This window comes from Cajanus cajan, chromosome 7 (assembly GCF_000230855.2).
Source record: "Cajanus cajan strain Asha chromosome 7, NIPB_CcT2T_4, whole genome shotgun sequence".
NCBI classification, from domain to species: Eukaryota; Viridiplantae; Streptophyta; class Magnoliopsida; order Fabales; family Fabaceae; genus Cajanus; species Cajanus cajan.
The window spans coordinates 60,124,553-60,146,108 of NC_138523.1; the positions used below are offsets into that span (position 1 = coordinate 60,124,553).

The 21,556-nt window shown below is 34.0% G+C and overlaps 3 protein-coding genes across 5 annotated transcripts; 2 read left to right on the forward strand and 1 right to left on the reverse strand.

Annotated features, from left to right (window-relative positions):
- Positions 1-4: 4 nt before the first annotated feature.
- Positions 5-3,295, forward strand: LOC109817791 (photosynthetic NDH subunit of lumenal location 1, chloroplastic). Of its 2 annotated transcripts, none has more exons than XM_029270711.2 (8): positions 5-963; positions 1,050-1,146; positions 2,123-2,206; positions 2,338-2,411; positions 2,499-2,621; positions 2,693-2,764; positions 2,872-2,972; positions 3,067-3,295. In XM_029270711.2, exons 1-8 carry the CDS (start codon positions 910-912, stop codon positions 3,098-3,100), a joined length of 639 nt encoding a protein of 212 aa, XP_029126544.1. In that variant the 5' UTR covers positions 5-909; the 3' UTR covers positions 3,101-3,295. The 2 variants fall into 2 exon arrangements, with proteins under 2 accessions (XP_029126544.1, XP_082916503.1); XM_083060377.1 differs by having other exon boundaries at positions 3,071-3,295.
- A 574-nt stretch (positions 3,296-3,869) lies between these two features.
- On the reverse strand, positions 3,870-14,916 carry LOC109795230 (ABC transporter B family member 20). Of its 2 annotated transcripts, XM_083060374.1 has the most exons (12): positions 14,212-14,916; positions 12,336-12,390; positions 12,081-12,256; positions 11,709-11,909; positions 10,396-10,655; positions 9,991-10,301; positions 9,667-9,887; positions 9,210-9,550; positions 7,210-7,994; positions 6,875-7,116; positions 4,621-5,870; positions 3,870-4,511 (listed from the first exon to the last, which is right to left on the reverse strand). In XM_083060374.1, exons 1-11 carry the CDS (start codon positions 14,584-14,586, stop codon positions 4,641-4,643), a joined length of 4,197 nt encoding a protein of 1,398 aa, XP_082916500.1. In that variant the 5' UTR covers positions 14,587-14,916; the 3' UTR covers positions 3,870-4,511; positions 4,621-4,640. The 2 variants fall into 2 exon arrangements, with proteins under 2 accessions (XP_082916500.1, XP_082916499.1); XM_083060373.1 differs by having other exon boundaries at positions 3,870-5,870.
- A 3,976-nt stretch (positions 14,917-18,892) lies between these two features.
- LOC109813618 (uncharacterized) lies at positions 18,893-19,758 on the forward strand. Its single transcript, XM_083061045.1, has 2 exons — positions 18,893-19,522; positions 19,627-19,758. The coding sequence occupies exons 1-2, from the start codon at positions 18,893-18,895 to the stop codon at positions 19,756-19,758; spliced, it is 762 nt and encodes a 253-aa protein (XP_082917171.1).
- Positions 19,759-21,556: the final 1,798 nt, after the last annotated feature.

Below are 21,556 nucleotides of genomic sequence, written 5' to 3' on the forward strand. Positions count from 1 at the left end.
TTTGGCAATCTCTATGGAGGTGTTGAAAACTTTGCACGAGTCTTACATGCAACTCAAGGATCAAGTTGCTGTGGTTATAATGTGACATGGTGCAAGAATACTATGAGCCAGTGTTGCATGTTTCACTTGTTTTCTTTGCCAACTGCGAATTGGTAACTGATACAAATTTGGAAATTATTGGAAGACGTGAATTAAAGGAAAGTTTGTTGGCTTTTAACAACTATTAACATCTCCATAAATTAAAATAAAAGCAATATTAGTGAGCTGGCTACGTGTATTGTGTATAGTTTGGAGAAATAACTTTCTTATAAAAAAATTGGACCCCAAGACCACATTCTAAGAAACTCATACACAAACTTGTTTTTTTTTTAATGAATTTAAACGACAACTTTTAATATAATCATATTTAAAAAGAAGGATCAACATCTCATATATATTCACATTTTTTTTTTCATTCTTCCCTCTTAAACCTATGGCCTATACTCGAATTCAACCCCACTTTAATTATGTGGACTGGTTTAGTATGAAAGCACCACCCTATTGAAAAATAATATAAAAAAAAGTAATACACTGTCCAGCAACTTTACAAATAATTTAGGCTAACTTAAATCACTTGGTAACTATTACCATATGATTTTCTATTTTCTTTGCAAAACTGACCGGCCCAAATGCTTTTTTAGAAATGATTTGGGTTAGAATACCCTGTTGAGAACCATTTATGGGCTAGCCCAACTTCACCTCAACATCCAATGAATAATTATCTCATTATGGCATAGTGGCGTTATCCAATGACAAATATCAAAAGAAAAACATGTTTCATTGTCATGTGACCACATACTCTAGCCACATCAAAAGGTCTAAATTCTATCATCTACTACACCCCATCTCAACTCTAAACCAGTGTCAAGTATGGTAATTTCTTCGTGCTCTTTGAGCTGGATTTCACCCTGCTTGTCCCATAAGGTGTGTTCAGCATTTTTTCTATTTCATTAAGAAAATGTTCTTTATACACAGCTAATCTAAACGTGCTCTACTTTGCACAATTTCAGCTGAACTTGCCACATTCTATTTATTTGCCACGTAATACTGCAACTTCATCTTCCAACACTGTCTTTTGTGCATTGGAGACAACCCCAAGTAGAGAAAGTAAGAACCTACACCGAGTTTCCTTGTGCAGAAGTGCTTGAAAATAAGAACCATAATCAGTATTTCAAATTACTACGGCTTTTGACTTTACAATGAGTATTTCAATCTCTGTGGTAGTCAAGAATCATGACTTATAAATATCTATCTTCAATTCTTCATTAAATCTTGATAAGAATTTTCTCTCTGAATTCACTGAAACTACTTGCATTTATAAATGGACAAAATTTGTATGCAGCTTTTTTCCTTTTGGTGATAATTTCTTATCAAAATTGGAATTTTATCTTAGCAAATGGCGTAATCAAAGTTTGCTTAAATGTTAACATAAGTTACCCCAGGTTCCGATTGAAGAAGAACACTAAAATCACATAAGAAATTGTGTCTAAGTTTTGTTCGGAAAGACATTTGAATCATTTTCTAGTTTTCTTTTCTTTTTTGTTGTTGAAAAATGATAATTGTAGTTAATGATAATTGGATGATAATTGGTCCGAAGCTTTGCTGTTGTCTTTCTAGTACTAGATTTTCTCTGTAATTTACATATTAAAAATTGACTTAAATATATTTTTAGTCCCTCAAATTTAAAATAAATTTGTTTTTGGTCCCTCAAATTTAAAATTGTTGTTTTTAGTCCCTGTAATTTCAAAAAATCTTATTTTATTCCTTATATTCAAATTTTGTTAAGAAATTTATCAAGCATTATTGCATAAAATTTACTTATCGGTATCCCTATTAGTAAAAATATCACATTAAATCTAGTTAATATTGCATACCTGTCTTAATTAGTCACTTTCAAATATGTTATTGGTAATTTAAAGAATTAAAACAAGATTTTTGAAAATTACAGGACTAAAAATAACAGTTTTAAATTTGAGGGACCAAAACCAAATTTACCTTAAATTTGAGGGACTAAAAACATATTTAAGCCTCGAAAATTTTAAACCTTTGAAACAATTTCTCTTATCTCCTTTAAGATTTTCAGGCCACTGCCAGAGAAGACCGCTATTGTTGGGCATTGGAGCATTAAGTACAAATTTACAACCAACAAATTTGCTCTTTGCTCAAGGTATTCATACCTGCTGAATCGTGTTATTGAGCTTTACTTCATTATAAGGATATCTTTGTTCATATATAAAACTGAGACTAGTCATATCATAATCTTCTGAAATTTTGAAATTCCAATACTTTGTTGTGTAGAAATTTCAGACAGATACGGATCTTTTGTGGACTATGAAGATGGGTATTCTTACGTATATCCCATTGATTGGAAGGTAAGAAATAAGAATCTTATGAATCTCAAAGAATTTCTAGTTACAACCACATAATTTCCTTGAAGTTTGAATGTATCTCCTCCCTAGGAATTTGATTTCAGGGCTCGTGATTCATCATTTGAAGACAGATATCTACAGTTACAAAATGTAAGGGTGAAATTCATACCGACTGAGAAGAAAGACATCCGAGATTTGGGTCCAATGGAAGAGGTGATGCTGCAAAATTGTGTCCGAATGTTCTAGAGTCTAATTTATACTTAACCAGTTTATATCTTAAGCAGGTTATATACAGTTTGGTGAAACATATATACGCTGCACCAAACCAAAGATCAACAATATATGACATGCAGGAGGTTTCTTCTCACTTTATTTCTTCCTTAATGTTTTTCTTTTTAGATAAATTTCTTAGGTCTAGATGCTTTGTAGCTAACTAAGAACTATTTGTGAATTCTGTATGCAGCGAACCATAGATGAAAAACATTACTATACATTTGAATATGTACTTGCATCACCAAATTACTCTGGTGCATCCTTTGCAACAATTGCTATAGGAAATGGCGAGTAACATGCCATCTCCAATCTCAATGTGTCACCTTCATAAATGTATTGTTCTGTGATGATCCCAATGCAACCTAACAACGTACACTATTTACAGGAAGGTACTACACGTTAATTGTGGGAGCCAATGAAAGGAGATGGAAAAGAGTACGAGATCAGCATAAAGTGGTAGCCGACTCCTTTAGGCTTCTTGACATATGAAATGTCACAGGACAATGCAAGACATGTTTTAATATGCCTAAAGATCAAGTTTGAAATATATAAATATATCAAGTGCAAAATAATTTTTTACAAGTGAATGATATCTTCTACCACTCTAATAGCAATTTTCGTTAGCTGTGCCTGTCTCATCCATACATTGCATTGCATGCAATTGCAAAGGTCGTATATAGCATTAATAGTTAATACCAATGATACGCTGCGTAGGACAAGTAAAACGTTTCCCTGATTCTGGAATTCGCGGTTTGGCATTTTGTAGAATGATGGGTGTGCCATATATATCCTTGGACCATTTTAGACTAGTTTTACAGGTTTTGATAGGAACAAAGCAGCCAAACGATTTGTGGCCATATGTATATTTGTTTCATTTTGATGCATTTGGTTGAAGTTTGCACTTTTACAGATATCTCTTATATTTTCTTTAAGATAAAGTTAAGTCCTCGTTAGAATGACAATTTTCTTTGTTATCCGGGAATCTGAGGGGACTGTTCCAATTTCAGGAATTTTTCCCTTGTGGGACGGGGGCGAAAAATCATAAACAAGAAAAAGAAATCATATCATTGTCAGGGAAACTAACCACATTATATATTTATAAAAAGTAAAAAGGAACAATAACACAATGATAGAAGAATCACGATACTGCCCAAGAAATGTGGAACCGAAGATTGGACGTGAAGCATGTAATTAAAAGCTGTGTAAATTTCACATTTCTGGACGGAATAATGTAGTGTAATTCTCCACACTCACTTGTCTGGTTATAACTTGATAGAAGTAGAAAAGTTCAAAACAAAATAGCAAATTAATTAAAAAAAACTATAAGAATGTTTCAAACTACTTGACAAAATACACGTGGAAATTTACTGAGGACAAAAAACCTAGAGAACTCGTGTAATTCAAGCACTAAAAGGAATTGCTTCTAAACTATCGCTATGTATATACAGAGGTTTTACAATACAACACCTTGAGACTGCATTTTCTACAATTTTCACAAATGAAGAAAAAGAACTACAGTAGTGAACAGGTTCATCATCCACGCTTGAGAGACAGGAAGGAAGAGTGAAAAGGAAGTCCATAAGAGTAACTCAGCTGAATTAGTGTTGATTCCGCCGCCTTCATCTCTTTAGTAAAACAAATCAATATACTGTGGAGACAACACCGTCAGTGTAGACTCTAAACTGCTTGCCTCCAAAAGAATATGCATCCACAGCTTCAATACTTCAAACCAACCAAGTTCCTATCTTTAAATTCTACACTATCCCTGCTACAGTACACTCTTCCCTATGCCTACCAATACTCCCTTTCTTGCTACATCCAAGCCTCCACCTGACATTGGAACATTCCATCAGGTGCAGCAAATAGCAATCATCAGTCATTCAACTCGAGTAGTATAAGAAACAATTCTTATGAATCAACATTAGTTGCAACTACTCACATAACATTGATACTCCCATTCTACACAAGCCGATGCTGACGCAAAGCCTTACCAAAATGAGGTTGCATCAATCGGACATATAGACCATTTTTTGCCACCAATGTATCATGGGTCCCCTCCTCCACTATCCGTCCTCCATTAAGAACTACTATGTTGTCCACATGCCTCATCATTGCAGCTCTGTGTGCTATTAAAATAGTGGTCCTGTTTCCCATTATTAGGGTGTCTAGAGCCTCTTGCACCACTCGGCTTGACTCAGATTCAATTGATGAACTAGCTTCATCCAACAACAAAATAGGAGCATTTTTAAGCACTACCCTTGCGATTGCAATTCTCTGTTTTTGTCCTGGAGTTAAGTCAACACCTCTCATCCCCACATGAGTGTCATAACCATGAGGCAAGCTACTAATGAAATGATGAGCATTTGCTATTCTTGCAGCCTCTTTCATTTCAGCTTCACTGGCGTTATGCCTGGCATATATGATGTTTTCCCTTATGGTCGTTGAGAAGATAATTGGTTCCTGCTGAACCAGACCAAGGTGGCTCCTCAACCATCTCAAATTATATAGTTTCAAATCCCTCCCATCTAGCAAAACTTGGCCAGCAACTGGATCATAGAATCTCTCAATCAAAGATATTATTGTGCTCTTCCCTGACCCCGACACCCCCACTACAGCAATTGTATGTCCTCCATTTACTTTAAGACTAAAATTGCTTAATACCAACACTTCTGGTCGAGAAGGATAACAAAAATCAACATTTTTCAACTCGATGCTTCCATATACATTGGGTGGCTTCAGAGCTGAGCTATCATCAGGATCAATTTTAGGCACACGATCTATAATTTCAAACACTGACATGAGAGATTTACGTCGCTTAAGTATGTAAGGAGCCAATCCAAAAGGCTCCACAAGGGCAAATGTAGCAAATGAGAAAACCATGTACTCCTTCAGAGCAGTAGGTGGATCAACATAGCTCTTTTTTACACATATTGCAGTGTACCAAAGTAGAAGGGCATTACAAGCAAAAAGCAGAAACTGTGAAAAGCCAAATGCAAAACCAATGGCCACTCCATGAAGAAAGCTTTGCTTAAATATTTTATTTAACTGCAACTGATACAGTTCCATCACCTTGTTACCAGCACAGAATGCAACAACAGTGTAAATATTTCTAACTGCATCTTCAAGAACCAAAGATGCCTTTCTGTGCATTTCCTGTATGCCCTTTGAAAATCCAGCAAGCCACAATTTCTGCAAGATCAAGGAGACAGCCTTAACACATGCATTATGCAATTCTTAAAAGCAAATTAATAAAAAAAAATTGTCATTCTTAGTCAGCATTATTGGTCATTCACATAGCAAAATCAGGCCCATTAATTTTAGTAATTAAAATTAATCATAAATTGACATAAAGAAGAATTTGCATAAATGAAAATGAAACCCCCCATAAAAAGAGATATAATAGCATTAAATCATGGTATCCTTGATCCTGCAAGGTGATAAAATGCAACAGAAGTTTGATTTCCAAAGGAGAAATAATAAATCTCTTGAAGAATAGAATTAGCAAAGACACTTCCAAATTACACTAATTACAGACAATTGATAACTTAAACATGAAAAGATACAATACAAATTATAACTGTAATTACCACGGGCAATTTCAATATCAAATTTGTTAAAACAATCAAAACTGAATGTGCATTTAGTATTCGTCATTCAAGATGCATGCGTCATTGTTCTTAATTTCACAGTGAAATAGACACAAATGAATTATATGAAAGAGTGGTAGAGAAATGCACTGATACACATGAGTGAAACTGCCTTTTTTCCTTTTTCAGCCTTTCCTTTTAGACATTTCAATCAAGGCTTTTGGATTTGGTATTCTCTTCAACATCATTCATGAGGCATAGAAGACGCAAATTATACTAATTGGTCATACTCACCAGTAAGTATTCACCTAACTTAGCTTCTAATGAATGCAATAAATGAAAAAAGAAAAAGGACACCAACATATGTTTAGAAAATAGCACAATTTAGGATAAGCATCCACATTCCATTTTTCATTTGACTTGAAAAACGATCCCCACCTGCTGGGAAAAGGCTTGGTTTATTATTTTATTTTTTTGAATTTCAAAAGCACTGAATTTGGAAGAGGTATAATTTTTTACAGATTATGTTGAAATGAAATAGAAATACAAGCTCAACCCAACCACCTGAAAAAATTACATTGCAAAATCAGAAGAGCAGGTGCAAACCTGGGCAACAGCAGAAACACAGAGAACTGGAAGTGTTGCTAAAGCCACGAGTGCTAATCGCCAGTGCAGCAAAACACCTATGAGAAAAGCAACAATAATTGCAGCACTGTCCTGTATAAATATGGAAAGTCGGTTACTGAAAGCCGCTCGCACAAATGTAGCATCATTGGCCAAGCGCATGGATAAATTGTCAGCACTATTTTCCTCTTCATCAAACCATCCAGTTTCATTGCGTAGCATGGCTGCGATGTTATGTAAACAGGTTAAGTACAGTTCAGATGTCCAATTTTTTTTAATCTTTTTTTTTTTCAAAATAATACTTCAAATCTACGCACCTGAGAACATCATTCTCCTAACTCTTTCTGTCATTTTCTCCCCCATAATACCAAAGTAGAAATGCTGTAAAAAGTTGGCAACAACTGTCACAATACCCATGCAGGCAATGATCAAGCACCATTTGTCTATCTCCCTTCGTAAGTGATGAGCATCATCAATTTTATAGTAATCTGTAACCACAAGGCCAATAACATAAGCAAGAAGGGGATTGAAAGAACCAAAGATAGCAGCACCTGTGCTTCCTAACACAGCATAAAGCCACTCTGCAAAACTAAGCTCTGCTAGCCTCCAAATTGAGGGTTGTTTCCGATGCCTTGCATCCTTTGTTTCACTCATTTTCACTGAAAGATCGTCAGAATGACTATCAGGCCTGCTAAAAGTCTGTGAATGGGAGCGTTCATTTTTAGGATCAGACGTTAAAAGAGGTGAAACAGGGGATTCCGGGTCAGAACCATTTGATGCTTGTCGATGCACACACTGAACATCAATCTTAGGTAACTCTGGTAGTCTCATTTCAAAACTATCTTGCCTTTTTATTGATGGCTCCTTATCAGCTGAATCTAAAGACTGGCCATTTTCTATCATCTTCTCAGATGGTGGGCTCCGAACTTTTGGTGATTCTTGTGAGTTAAAGAAGCCATCTGGCCGAAATACAGCAGAAACTCTTTGCAGAGAGGGTGACTTTCTCATTTTAGGAGATGAAGGTTCTTTGAAGCTATGACTTTCTGAAGAATCTTTCTCAATTTGGAAAGTTGCAGTCTCCTTGTAGTTTCGAACAGGCATCCTGGATGATGAACAAAGTTATTTTCTACGTGCAAATGGTGAAATCATGCAAATTATAAAAAACAGTAAACATTGCCACTACAACCTTAGTGTAATGATTTTTAGTTTATTATTCTAAAAAAAACAGTAAACATGTAGTTCATTTCTAAAGAAAATGATGAAATCTTGCAAATTATAAAGAACAGTAAACATTGCCACTTCAAACACACTGTAACGATTATTAGTTTATTATTATGGTAAATCATTTTCTTAACAGACTATTGCCATCTCAACCACAAGGTTATCAGTAAGGTTATACGGCGGATGGCAGCAAGGACCTTTAAGTGTCATATTGCCATGGCAGATGCGATGGTCGGTCTATGGCAGACATCATGGCGGACAAAAAAACAAAAATATATATATATATATATATATATATATAAATAAAATATGATGCAAAAACAGAAAAATAACAAGCACATATTAAAACCAACAATATAACAATCTAAAATTCATGACATTCATAATCTAGTGATAGACAACATAAAAAAACATAAATTCCTAACCAACAAAAGGATTAAATAGCCATGAAAACAAAGAAACAATGTTAAAAAATAGCAAAACACAATGACAGCCGGAGGAAGAAGAAAGCTGCCCCGGAGGAAGAAGAAAGTCGCGCGTGGAGGAAGAAGAAAGTCGCGTCGGAGGAAGAAGAAAGTCGGCACCGGAGGAAGAAGAAAGTCGCGCCGGAGGCGACGGTGGTGGCCGCACCGGAGGCAACGGTGGCAGCTGCGTCGGAGGAGAGGGCGTGTTGCACAGAGGAGAGGGAATGTGCATTAGGGTTTCTGCGGCAACCCTATTTTGCAACATTAAGTTACTGGGTCACGGGTCACCCAACCTGGAAATCCGGGCCCAATCCGGAAAAATGAAAAGAAAAAAATAAAGAAAGAAAAAAGGTCCACAACGATGCCATGACCGCCAAGGATGCCTTGGACCGCCATGCCATTACCACCGTAACGGCCGCCATATTCAAAATGGTGGATCCCCACCATACATAGGCCAAACGACCATAACGGATCGCGGCGATGGCCGCCATACCGTTATGGCACCGCCATAACGGCCATTTGATAACACTGCTCAACCATCACGATATTTGTATTTAAAAAGAGCCATATTATATTCTCCAAAAACAGACAGCATGAAAAAAGTGGAATCATGATTTGAGGCAGTATCAAACCTTTTGGGAAGTTTTGTAGCCTCTTCACATCGAAGAAGCTCTGCATATAATCCATCCAGGGTCAGTAACTCATCATGAGTACCCATTTCAACAAGTTGACCATCCTCCATAACAGCTATATAATCAGCATTCTTTATAAGACTAAGCCTTCGAGCAATTATTATCGTCGAGCGTCCCAACATGAGGAGATCCAGAGCCTCCTGAACAGACCTCTCAGCCTCAAAATCAAGTCCACCAGTAACCTCATCAAGCAGAAGAATAGATGGATTTAAAAGCACAGCTCTTGCAATAGAAAGTTTTATTTTCTGCTCTTCTGTCAAAGCTAGACCAGCCCTGCCAACCTGAAAGACAGAAGCCCCATTTTAGGTGATAAGATATTTCCACCAAAAAGGATATAATTGAAAAAACAAACCAAAAAAAACATAGACTTCATATGAACATGTCACCCAAGCCTCACCTGTGTGTCATAACCTTTATCTAATGAGCTGATAAAGGTGTGTGCATGAGCTATTTTAGCAGCCTCTTCAATTTGATCCATGGTGGTATCTCTCCCATAAGCAATGTTGTCTCTTATACTCAAACTGAGCAAAGCAGGTTCCTGGGTGACCAGTCCTATTTGGCTCCTTAGCCATTCCAGTTTCATATTCTTGATATTTTCACCATCTAAAAGAACTTCCCCTGAACCACAGATTGGTAAATTGATTTAAATCTGAAATGGCTTATAAAGCTCTTTAGATGAGAATATAGAATAGATATGCACAATCAAGTGGAAAACAATTACCTAATGTTGGATCATAGAACCTCTCCATGAGGGGAATAATACTACTTTTTCCAGAGCCATTTCTGCCAACGAGTGCCACAGCTTTTTTAGCAGGAACAGTGAGATAAAACCCACTCAAGATAGGGATTTCAGGGCGAGAAAGATAACTGAAGTAAACATTCCGAAACTCTATATTTCCTTGCACAGAAGCTGGAGCACTGCCATCATGATTAAAAGATGATGGTGATCGACTTATCATCTCAAATAGTCTATAGGCAGCTATTCGCCCTTGATCAAATGAGTAGAAATTTGTCGCTGCTTGATTCAATCCCCTAAATCAAATTAACAAAATTGTAAGAAAAGTATAAAACAAATAAAGACCAAAAAAAAAAAAAAAAAAAAAAAGAAGTTGGGAATGATGCTCACAAGCCACTTAGAATCACAGCAAACAGAGCTGTTATAATTTCACCACCATGAGCTTTTTCATGAATAACCAAGAGCCTTCCAACCCAGAGTTGTAATGCACAAGAACATATTGCAAGCCCATACGTAAAACCAAGACCAAGCCCTTGAACAAGGCTTATTAATATACCATATCTAAGAGTAGCTTGCAGTGATGTTGCATATGAATATTTAGCCAATGTTTCATTTGTAAAGGCATACAAGGTCCTTATATAGGAAACTGCCTGCTTCACCAGAAATTATACACATTCAGAACTGATGGCACTAAAATGATTCATCAAATAATGAGAAATTTACCATTCTTTCCACTTCACCAAATTCAAACCATTCAAGCAAAGAAACAGAGATAAATGAGCAGCTTCTCCATACTTTCAGATAAATAAAGAAATCAAGACAATCATATTCATTCCCTTCCAACCATAAAGTAAACCTCAAAACTGCTCCATATAAACAACTAAATATGGATCCAATGAAGCAGGAACACAGATAGAAGCATGAACCACAGATATAAATAACTCTTAGATGAATGAATTTGCAACAGCTCATCCATAGACCATAAGTACAAACAGACAATTACAATTAGAAATCTAGAAGCATTTTATTTCACAGCTACCATTTCACAAATTGTGACTTAGTTTTCAATTCCTATTTGAATGAACAAAAGATCACAATGATCAACCCTCGACATGCAGTCAGAAAAACACAGCTTCCAGCCTTCCACTACTTAGTTGCAGCAGAATGCTAGCATGTTTGAGAGTGTTTAGCATATGATCTGACTTCTCTTTGGCATTATTATGATCATGTCTGCTTGAAGGAAGTTGCTAATATGCAAAAAGATAGGGCAACCTTGCTGCAATATAATTTTCTTTTTAGAAGAATACCTTGTCCTCCCCCTAGTTGTATTTTTTTCTCTTCGATTCTGGCAAAACTCTCTTTCTATCAAAAAATAGGCACCATCTAAGTAACAGTCATCTCAAGCAAGTCTTATTTCTATAATATGGTAAAGAAAAATATAAAATTTAATTCTATCGAAGACCTTCTACAAAACTTCCATCTACATGCCCTGAATTGAACCAAACTTACTGGATGAATAATATTACAAGGAAAGATACAGAATCATATACATGATATGAAAGACTTTCGAACAGATTTAAATATTTTCTTTCTTTTGGCGTTTAGTAAAATTAAAAATAACCGAAATCCACTGTTGAATTGAATCTATGTATAAAGCATTCACGGTTCAATGCAAGGATGAATAAAAATTAACAACAAATAACCTGTTCAGCAATGCTGGCTGCTTCAGCATATGCATCTTGAATATTCTCAGCAAGCCTGTGGAGGAATATATTTGATATTCCTCCTGCAGCCACAATAAATGGACCTGTAGCTAGTGTTATCAATGCAATCTGCCAACAATTGATAAAAGCAATAACAAGACCACTGAAGAACGTTGCCATATTATGAATATAATTCCCAACCTGTATCATCAAAAGTCAATACAAATTTACAAAGTAAATATACACACAAGAAGAGCACAACACGCTTTTCCAATATTATCAGGAAATAATAACAAATTTAAAAGAATATATCTGGAAAGAATAACAAATTTACAAAGGAGTGAATATACACCCAAGAAGAGCCCAACATACCTTTTCACTGAGAGCAGATTGAATGAGCAGCACATCACTCAATACTTGACTCACAATATCTCCATTATTTCCGTAAGTGTCAAAAAAACTCATATCTTGGTTAAGTAATACTTGGACATATTTTGATCTGATGACCGCAGTCTGCCGTTCTCCAGTAAGAATCCAACATGAAACCTCTGTTAAACAAGAAAAATTAATATTGCAGGAAACTTAAATTTAACATCTAATAAGAAACATTCCTTATAAATAATTTACCAATCCAACCAGCAGCAAAAACTCCCCCAGCAATATAAACAATGGTTAAAGCAAGCTGCAGAAGAAACAAGGGTAAATAAGCATTTAAGTCCATTTTTCATGACTGGTTTACAAACTATGTGCCTTGAAAATAAATAAATATGTAGTCGTGATGTCATATGGTTCAACCACTAAATTAACCAGCAGAAAAATGAACAGCTATACTCTTCAGTTCCCTGTTTGAAGCTGGTTTAAAACACAAACCAATTGTTCATTGATTATGGGTCAACCCATGCCATATGATATAACTATTTTTATTCTATATAATTATTGTCTGTGCACCTGCTCACAATAGTTATGTATTTGTAAAAAGTTGAGTGCTAGTTTATGCAAGACTCACTAGCATCACGAAAGCCCAAGTTTAAAGGTCAGATTGCCTTGCTATAATATTACTAACTTAACATTTGCAACGATAATTGTAATATTCCAAATATCATAATCATACATGGTCATATCATAATTGTTAAATTTTGAATTTTTTCTATGCAAGATCTATTTTTGGTAATTTTCTAGATGATATTGGGCTTTAATTTAATAACTTTCCAATCATGGTAGGAAGTCTAAATCCTTATAATATTAGGACTATTCCTTATCCTTGGAGGATAAGTCATAGGGGTCCTATTGGAGAAGTGTTTTTCTCCTTAATAGAGTATTTACAACACCCAAAAAGAGAAATGAATAATCAATCAATTTTATGAATAAATGAAGGTGTTCTCTTCGAAGTTGGGTGCTTGTGTTATGCAATCAAACCCCAGGTGAAATGCCTAGGTTTATTTTCTTCTGCTTCTTAGCTATTGTTTCTCGAGATTTGCACTCTACCCAAGACTTAATTTCCATGTTATATAGCAAAAAAAATTCATCCCATCAATAAACTAATTAATCCTTGTTTGAATTTTCCCCAAAACCCTTCAAACGTCCATATACCAAAAGTTACTGTTCACAACACACAAATATCCAGAGAAATGACCCTAAAATCCCTTCCTATGCACAAAAATTGCCCTGCCTTTAACATCACCCCAATGAAACTTCTATCCAACAATTCTCCTGTCCACATTTTTTTAATTAACAGTTTAACACATAAGAGGGAAGAAGAAGTTATTTTAATGGAAGCTCCAGGTCTCACACCCAACCAATAAGGGGCATGTTCCTGCCTCAATCTCATCAATCACCAGGTGGACAAACCAGGCTGGCAGGCTCTGATGGCCCACTCATAAAAGCCAGGCTTCATGAAAGAGGCAAATTCTTCTTTAAATGGAGCTTCCATGTCTCAGTTCCTCACCCCCAATCCTTCTCCCTGGACTCCCACTCTAAATTCTCTTAACACTTTTACTCATGCTAAGCAAAATAACAACTTCCAGCATCACTATCCGAATGCTCAAGTAATAAAATCATTGATGACTAACCCGATAAACAAAGTAAATTTATAACTACAAAAGGATAGGCAAAATATAACTGAAACACAGGTTAATTCCGAATTTCCGAGGACAAGCGCACACTTGTTACCCTGAACAAAGTATGATCATGGCCTAACGACTTCGACGATCCATTTGCTACACTGACCAGAACAAAAAAAAACCCTTACAAAAGGTTAAATGGAGGAATATAGGAGTAGGGGGAAGGACTATGCTATGCTCCTCAGTGTAGTCAGGTCAGTTTTGAATGAAAGTTAATTGCTCAATTACCTCAAACTACACGGCAACCAAGGCCATAATTTAATATATCTCACTAATCTCAGTTCACAAGTTAGGCTAAATCAAATTAACAGAAGCTAATTAAAATCCAGAAGCTGCGTACAGCAAAAACTAGGGTTCCGACAGAAAAGGAAACGAAAGCTAACCTCCTTGAACCTGTGAAACTGCTCCTCCGCGGAACCCTGCTGAGGGACCCGGAGAACCTTGGCGAAGTAGTGCAAGTAAACGACGAGAGCGGTGCCGTGCGCGGCGGCGGCGAGGGAACCGACGAGCATGAGAAACCAGTCGAGGCGGTCGGAGCAGGCGAAGAGGCGGGAGAAAGGCACGGCGGCGGGCGGCGGCTCAATCTCGTCGGCCTCCTCCATCTCCTCCTCGACCTCCATCGGCTGCGAGGCGGAGGTCTCGGCGCCGAGGTCGAGGTACGGCGACGGCGACTCCGGTGGCTCCGACACCTCGGACACGGGCGTGAGTGGCTGTATGTGCGGCGGGGACCAGCCGAACAGTCCCCTGGAAACCATCATCTCCGATGAAGATTTGGAAACGGATCGCAGGCGAATTGAGAGCGCGAGCTCCTTTTTTCTTGTGTGGAGGTAAAAACGACGACGTATTGAACGCCGCGGAGGTGGTTGTGAGTTGTGAGTGGTGAGGTGGCGGCGCGTGGGTTGACTCGGTCAAAAAAGGCGTACGAATACGATACCTTAATTTCTTCCTTTTAAGTTTTCGACCCTTCTTCGATTCTTCTTCTTCTTCTTCTTAGCTTCGCTTTTTTTTTTTTTTAAAGTTGGGTTTTGTTTGGAAGGGAATAATAGTATATAATAATGATAATAGTATAGAATGAAATACAGCGAGTGTGTGCTGTGAAATTGTGATGGCATGGCATTGGCATGCATGCAGAGCTGGAAAAATGAAAGAAGGGGCGTTTTCGTAAATTCCTTGCCTATGATGGCGTTGGTAAATGTGTAAACAGCTGGATCATAAGCCTTTAAATTACGTTGAGGCCCCTCCTAGAGTAGTTGGAGTGACACGTGTTAAGTGTTCCACTGCTCTACCTATTTGAATCTTTAAAGTATACTATAACACTTCCTAACCGCGAATTTTTTACTAAAATATTATTTTTTTTAAAAAAATACTCGAATAACATCTCTACCAATTTATTTATCTAAGTATACTCTTTTACTGTTCATGCTCAGAATTTGGTTCTGAGCAGCGTTTTATATATATATATATATATATATATATATATATATATATATATATATTTTTTTTTTTTTTACATTTTTGGATTTAGAGCATGTGTAAATTCTACATCTAGAAAAGTCCGTTCTGCATCTAGAATAGCCCGTTCTGCATCTGTTGTGTTAAAACTAGGGGTGAGTAACGGGTGAGTTTGGTCGGATTCGGGTGAAAAATGTCCAACCCGTTGTAAATCGACTTTGAAAAAATGTGACCCATATCCAACCGACTGAGCTTTCGATTTGAGGCGGTTCGAGTTAAAACGGATTCGAATTTGAGCGGGTGAGTACAATCAGGTTTGAATTTTTTTGTAGACCAATTTATCTTAACGAAAATGAAGCTTAAAACGATAACAAATATTTTTAAAATTGTGTATAAAAATAAAATGAAGGTGACAATAGATAGTGTAAGTAGATTCGTAGATGAAACATTTACAAACTAAAGAAGCAAAAATAAAAGATAACAAAATTCATAGTTGTTACATGCAAAAGAAATCTAAAGTTAGATTACAAAACCCATAAAAAATCATAGTCGCACAAGTTGTACTCAAAATTGAGATAAGAAGATGGAAAAGAAAAACAAAGAAAGAAGCAAAAAGATAACTCTAAAAATTGACTAGTGTGTTGAGAAGTTGAATGAGGAAGGAGAATACAAAATAAATATCTAAGTTATGAGAAAAAGGAAAAAAATAAGTTACAAATTGATGACTATATTATACTTGAAATAAAGACTTTTAAGTTTGGACCATTGTTGTTTAGTTATATAAAAGTAATAAAAATTTAAACTTATCTCATTTTCGGTTGGGTTCGATTTTTAGCGGGTTTAAAAATTCAAAACCGAACTCGCCCAATATAATACGTATAAAATCAAAATTTTAACTCGATTTACCCATAAGACCCGCCCGAACCCACTCAAAAACAATATTTTTTATCGAACTTATCGGGTCTCGGTTTAATGCTCACCCCTAATTAAAACAGAACTCTAGAACCGTCTGAGCCCGAACAGTAAAAGGGTCTACTTGGATAAATAAATTGGTACAGGTATTATTTAGGTATTTTTTATAAAAAAATAATAATATTTCAGTCAAAAATTCTCCTAACCGCTACTTTTTTCAGCATTAATATCGTAACTATTTTTTTTACATTTAGGAAAATATTCCTTAGGCAACAGGTAACCGTTTGCACTATCATGAATCTATGGTAACGTAATTATCACTAATTTGATCTATAAAATGAATTAAAAAGTGGAGAGCCTTTATTTGTGTTTAGTCCGAGTGAAGTTGAGGCATGATTGAAGGAGAGTGACTTTAATAATCGTGCCAGTGCATTTCATCTCTGCCTTTCTTCTTTATCAACACCAAAAACATCTTGTTTCTAAAAGGAAAAATATCAATATACACTCCCTAAGCAATTTAATTGTATGTATGAATATGAATGTAATTACTGTTTCTATCATAATCAACTCATATGGTTAAGTACATGTATAAATATAATAGTTCTCTTGCTTTGTATCTATGGTTAATTTCAGGGTCAGTTTAGTGGAACATGATGCCACAATCACATTCACCTTTTTTTCATTTTTGATAACAATCTCCGACTTATTTTTATGTGATGAGTTGATGATGAACTTTGCATGTGAAAAGTGGGAACTATATAGAGAGAGAGGACTGCTGAGTTGTTAAATTATTGAATGAGGAAAGAATTAATATTTAGGGTAATGAGCATTGGAATTTGGAGGGTCCCTATAGGTGTAGCCATGGCATTGAATTAATTAACTCATACCATTAAAGTACTTTAAGCTTTTCGGTTCTCCGTCCTTATTAATTACAGTAATTATTTTAATTACAGTAATCAACTTTTCAGCCAATCAAACGCCACGCGCAAATGAAGAAAGAATAAGTTAGGCATTAACCTAGCAGTAAAAAATATATACTTTTATAAGATTCATGCACAGTAAAGTTTTACGTTATTAAGACCGTATTTATTGTTTAAAGTAGTTAGTGTAAAAATTAACAAATTATATAGATATACATGGTTTCTGATCGGATGTATTGTATGATATTTTTTCTCTAGAAAATTTATACATGAATGAAATATATTTTTAATATATCAAAAGATCACAATTTTCATTTTATTTTCCATATATTTTTATTCATGATTTTAATAATTATATATTAAATAAAATGATATAGTTTTAATTCTTTCACCAAAGACTAAAAAAATATATAATGAAAACAAATAAGCTACATCGTATCTTTGTAGTGAGAGATCTCGTCTAAATATTAAAATTTAACGATTTACGGATGTTATATTAATAATAAATATAAATTTCATATTTTTAAAATTAAAGAGATTAAGTATTTCTATTTTAAAATAAGGGATCAGAATTACATGTTAAAAAGTTGAGAAAAAAAAACAATTTAACCTTAAAATTATTCATTAAGTATAAAAGTTGAAATTGAGCATTTTGACCAAAAATTTTATTAAAAAAATGTGTTCTCATGAAGAAAATATATTTAAAATTATACTACTAGAGTATTATTCTTTATACATATCCTCATTGTCGAGAGGGGGTAAAATAAGAGTATATATATTTGATCAATCACTAAAGTGGTTTAGAATTCAATGTGAAAATATCATAAACGTGTAACTATTTAAATTTTTTATATGTAATTATATTTTTCAATTTCCGGTTTATTAAATACCCAGTTTTAAATCTCATAAATATAATACTTATTACATTAAATATATACCTATTTTTAAATACCATATCTATCACATTAAATACCCAATTTTTTAAAATCTCATTTTAATATGTTGAATATCATGTTTAAAATCATTCAAACATCTAATGAGACTCAAATGCATTGTTGAAATAAGATCTATTAAAAAAAAACTACATATATATTTGAAAACGTGAGAGATATAAATCTATGCAAAAACAACAGGACACAAAACCCACACATTTTTATAGGCAATTTTAAACTCTTGCACTTAAAAGGATAAATCTAAGTTCATCACAAATACATGACCAGAAACTTTGTTTTTTATTCATACATAACGGAAACTTAAAAACCAAAATGCCATACATTAATTCAAAACTGAAGACATCAAAACGTAAAAACGAAAACCCTAAGTTTCTAACTGATTGTTGAGAAAAACATTTGTCAGAACCATCTTGGATTGCAGAGAAGCCTTGAGGAAATTGACACCTTGTCAAGAAAAAACAAAAAGGCATTATGGATTAAAAAATAATAATAACATTTAACAGTGCAATAACTAGGAAATGAAAATGCAAAAGAGAAAATTCACATTTGTGACAAACTCTTACATATACTGAAGTTTAAAAGTTGACAGTTACGCTAATTAATTAATGACCATGCATGGAGAACCCAAAAAGCCTATTTGCGATAAAGTAAGCCTCGATCAATGCGTACCCCTCCAAATTCCAACCTTACCATAAATATATATGAATTTACTAGTACAATAGTTCAACATAGCCTCTTATGGAATATATATATATATGTATATAGTTTTCGATCCTTCACATTTTAATTAATCAAGTTTGATACATATATACATTGGTGCTCTAACCATGGCTTCCTCTTCCACCAAACTGAGCGTGAAGTTACTCATCGACTCGAAGCGTCAGAAAGTCTTGTTCGCCGAAGCATCAAAAGAGGTCACAGATTTCCTCTTTAATTTGCTTCGCTTGCCTCTGAGCACAGTCATAAGGCTTTTAAGCAAGGATGGCATGGTTGGATGCCTAGGCAATCTCTATCAAAGTGTTGAAAATCTGAGTGACACTTACATGCAACCAAATCAATGCAAGGATGTGCTCCTGAAGACACGAGCCCCCGTAATCTCAGCCCTTCTTCCCTCGAAAAATGATTGTGACGATGACAACTTAGAAACTTCATTCTACACTTGCCCAAACAATGGTAATTATAATAACTGTGGTTATAATGTTACATGCGATAACCAGACTCGTTGTCCTCGGTGTAATTGTGCTATGAGCAAGGTAATAAGTTATGTTGGTAACAAGGTTGCTGAAGATGTATTTCGTAAGAGTGGCTATGTGAAAGAAGTTGTTACTTATATGGTCATGGATGATTTAGTCATCCAACCCATGTCTACCATTTCAAGTATCACTTTACTCAATAAGTTCAATATCAAAGAGGTTGGTGCCCTGGAAGAAAAGGTGGTTGAGTTGGGGATAACTCAGGTATTGTTATGGTTAAATATTAATGGTGTCTTACTTGTACGCATTTCTGTGTTTGAGAACTTTTATTTTTGCATGCTGCTTGGTGCTTTTTTGTATATCGATAGTTAATATGCCTCCTTGCTGCATTTTCAGGGAGTCAATATTCTCAAGGCTTCACTCCAATCCAAGATGGTGCTGACAAGTGTTTTTCTGAAGAACATTACGGGATCCTAGATATCAGTAATATGGTGTTTTGAAAGCTTAGGTTTTTTTTTGCTGAATGAAAAGCTTAGGGTGCTTTTTGGCTGATTGAAAAGCTTAGGACTATGTTATTATCTTCTTTGTGTTCTTTTGTTTTTGAGTCAATGTTATGTACTTGTTCTGTTGCCATGGATGAACAAGCTGCTAATTTATTTCAAGTAATTTATTATTTTGAGTTCTGAGTGGATTTAAAGTGAGCCTTATTATCCAGTGTTATGTTATATTGAAACAATTTGTTCATATGTATTATTTTGATGTGGTACTGTATTTTTAATATTGTTTTTACTTTTTAGAACTATTTTTTAATTAATAACCAACTCTTGTATAAAGAATAGTCAACTAATTAAGAGCTAAATCTTTTGCTACTCCCCTCTGGTTAGGGGTTTAGTATCGTTATATTTAACCATTATTTAAATTATTTAACTCTCGTCTGATAAAAAAAATCATTTAATTCAAATATAATTTTTGCAATGAATTTTTATTTTGTCTGTCATTGTTGAAATTAACTATGTTAATTATTTTAAATGGTCTTGGGGAATTAATCATTTGTTTGTTGTATAAACCCCTAGAAGGTGAAGGAGTAACTAAATTAAATATTATATCTTAAATGCTTTTTACGAAATTTAAAATCAAAATCAAAATAATACGTAAAAAACTATAGAATAAAATTTGATGGTTAAATATATGACTTGTATAAACTTATTTTCATTATAAATAAAAAAAAAGTCTATGCAAAATACTCGAATGGCAAAAAGACTTATTCTTTATAAAAAACTTGCAACTTCTCATTCGTCTTTATGTAAACAATAACATATAAGTTAGAACATGATAACTTAAACACGGATTAATTAATAAACAAAAAATATAAATATATAGTATTGGCTTAATTATATTTTTGATCCCTCAAGTATTGAAATTGTGCAATTTTGATCTCCAAAGTTTTAATTGGATAATTTTATTCTTTAAAAGATTGCAATTGTGCGATTTTAGTCCTTTAATTTTTAATTGAACAATTTTAGTCTCTCAAATATCATAATTGTACGATTTCAGCTTCTTCCATTAAAAATTTAATAATTTTAATATAAATATATATACAATATTTTAAAATTATACAATTATTTGTCTAGACAATAAATTAATATCAATAATATTGTTAGTATATTTATAAATAATAAATTATATTTATCATTAATATTATAAAAATAATAATAAATAAATTTTATTTATTTATTAATAATATATATTTATTTATTAATAATAAATATATATCATTTGCAATTGATACATTGAAGAAAATTATACAATGCGTTAATTTGAATAGACAAATAATTGTATAATTTTAAAATAATATATATAAATATATATATATATATTAAAATTATTAAATTTTTAATGGAAGAGACTAAAATTGCACAATTATGAAATTTAAAAGACTAAAATTGTTCAATTAAAATTTGAAGGACCGAAATCGTACAATTGCAATTTTTTAGAGACTAAAATTATCCAATTAAAACTTTAAAAATCAAAATTTCACAATTACAATACTTGAGGAATAAAAATGGAATTAAGCCTATAATATTTTATAATTTTTATGCAATTTTAACTAAAAAATAAATTATTACGTAAATAACTATGAAATATAGGTTGATATCGAAAAATGACTCGTTATTATATAAGTAAACTTATTTTAATAATATATGCTAATAATCCACATAAAATGTGTGAATGTTAAAAAGAGGAAAGGATATGATGAAATATATAGACAACCTTGTATATATATCAATTACTTTCTTA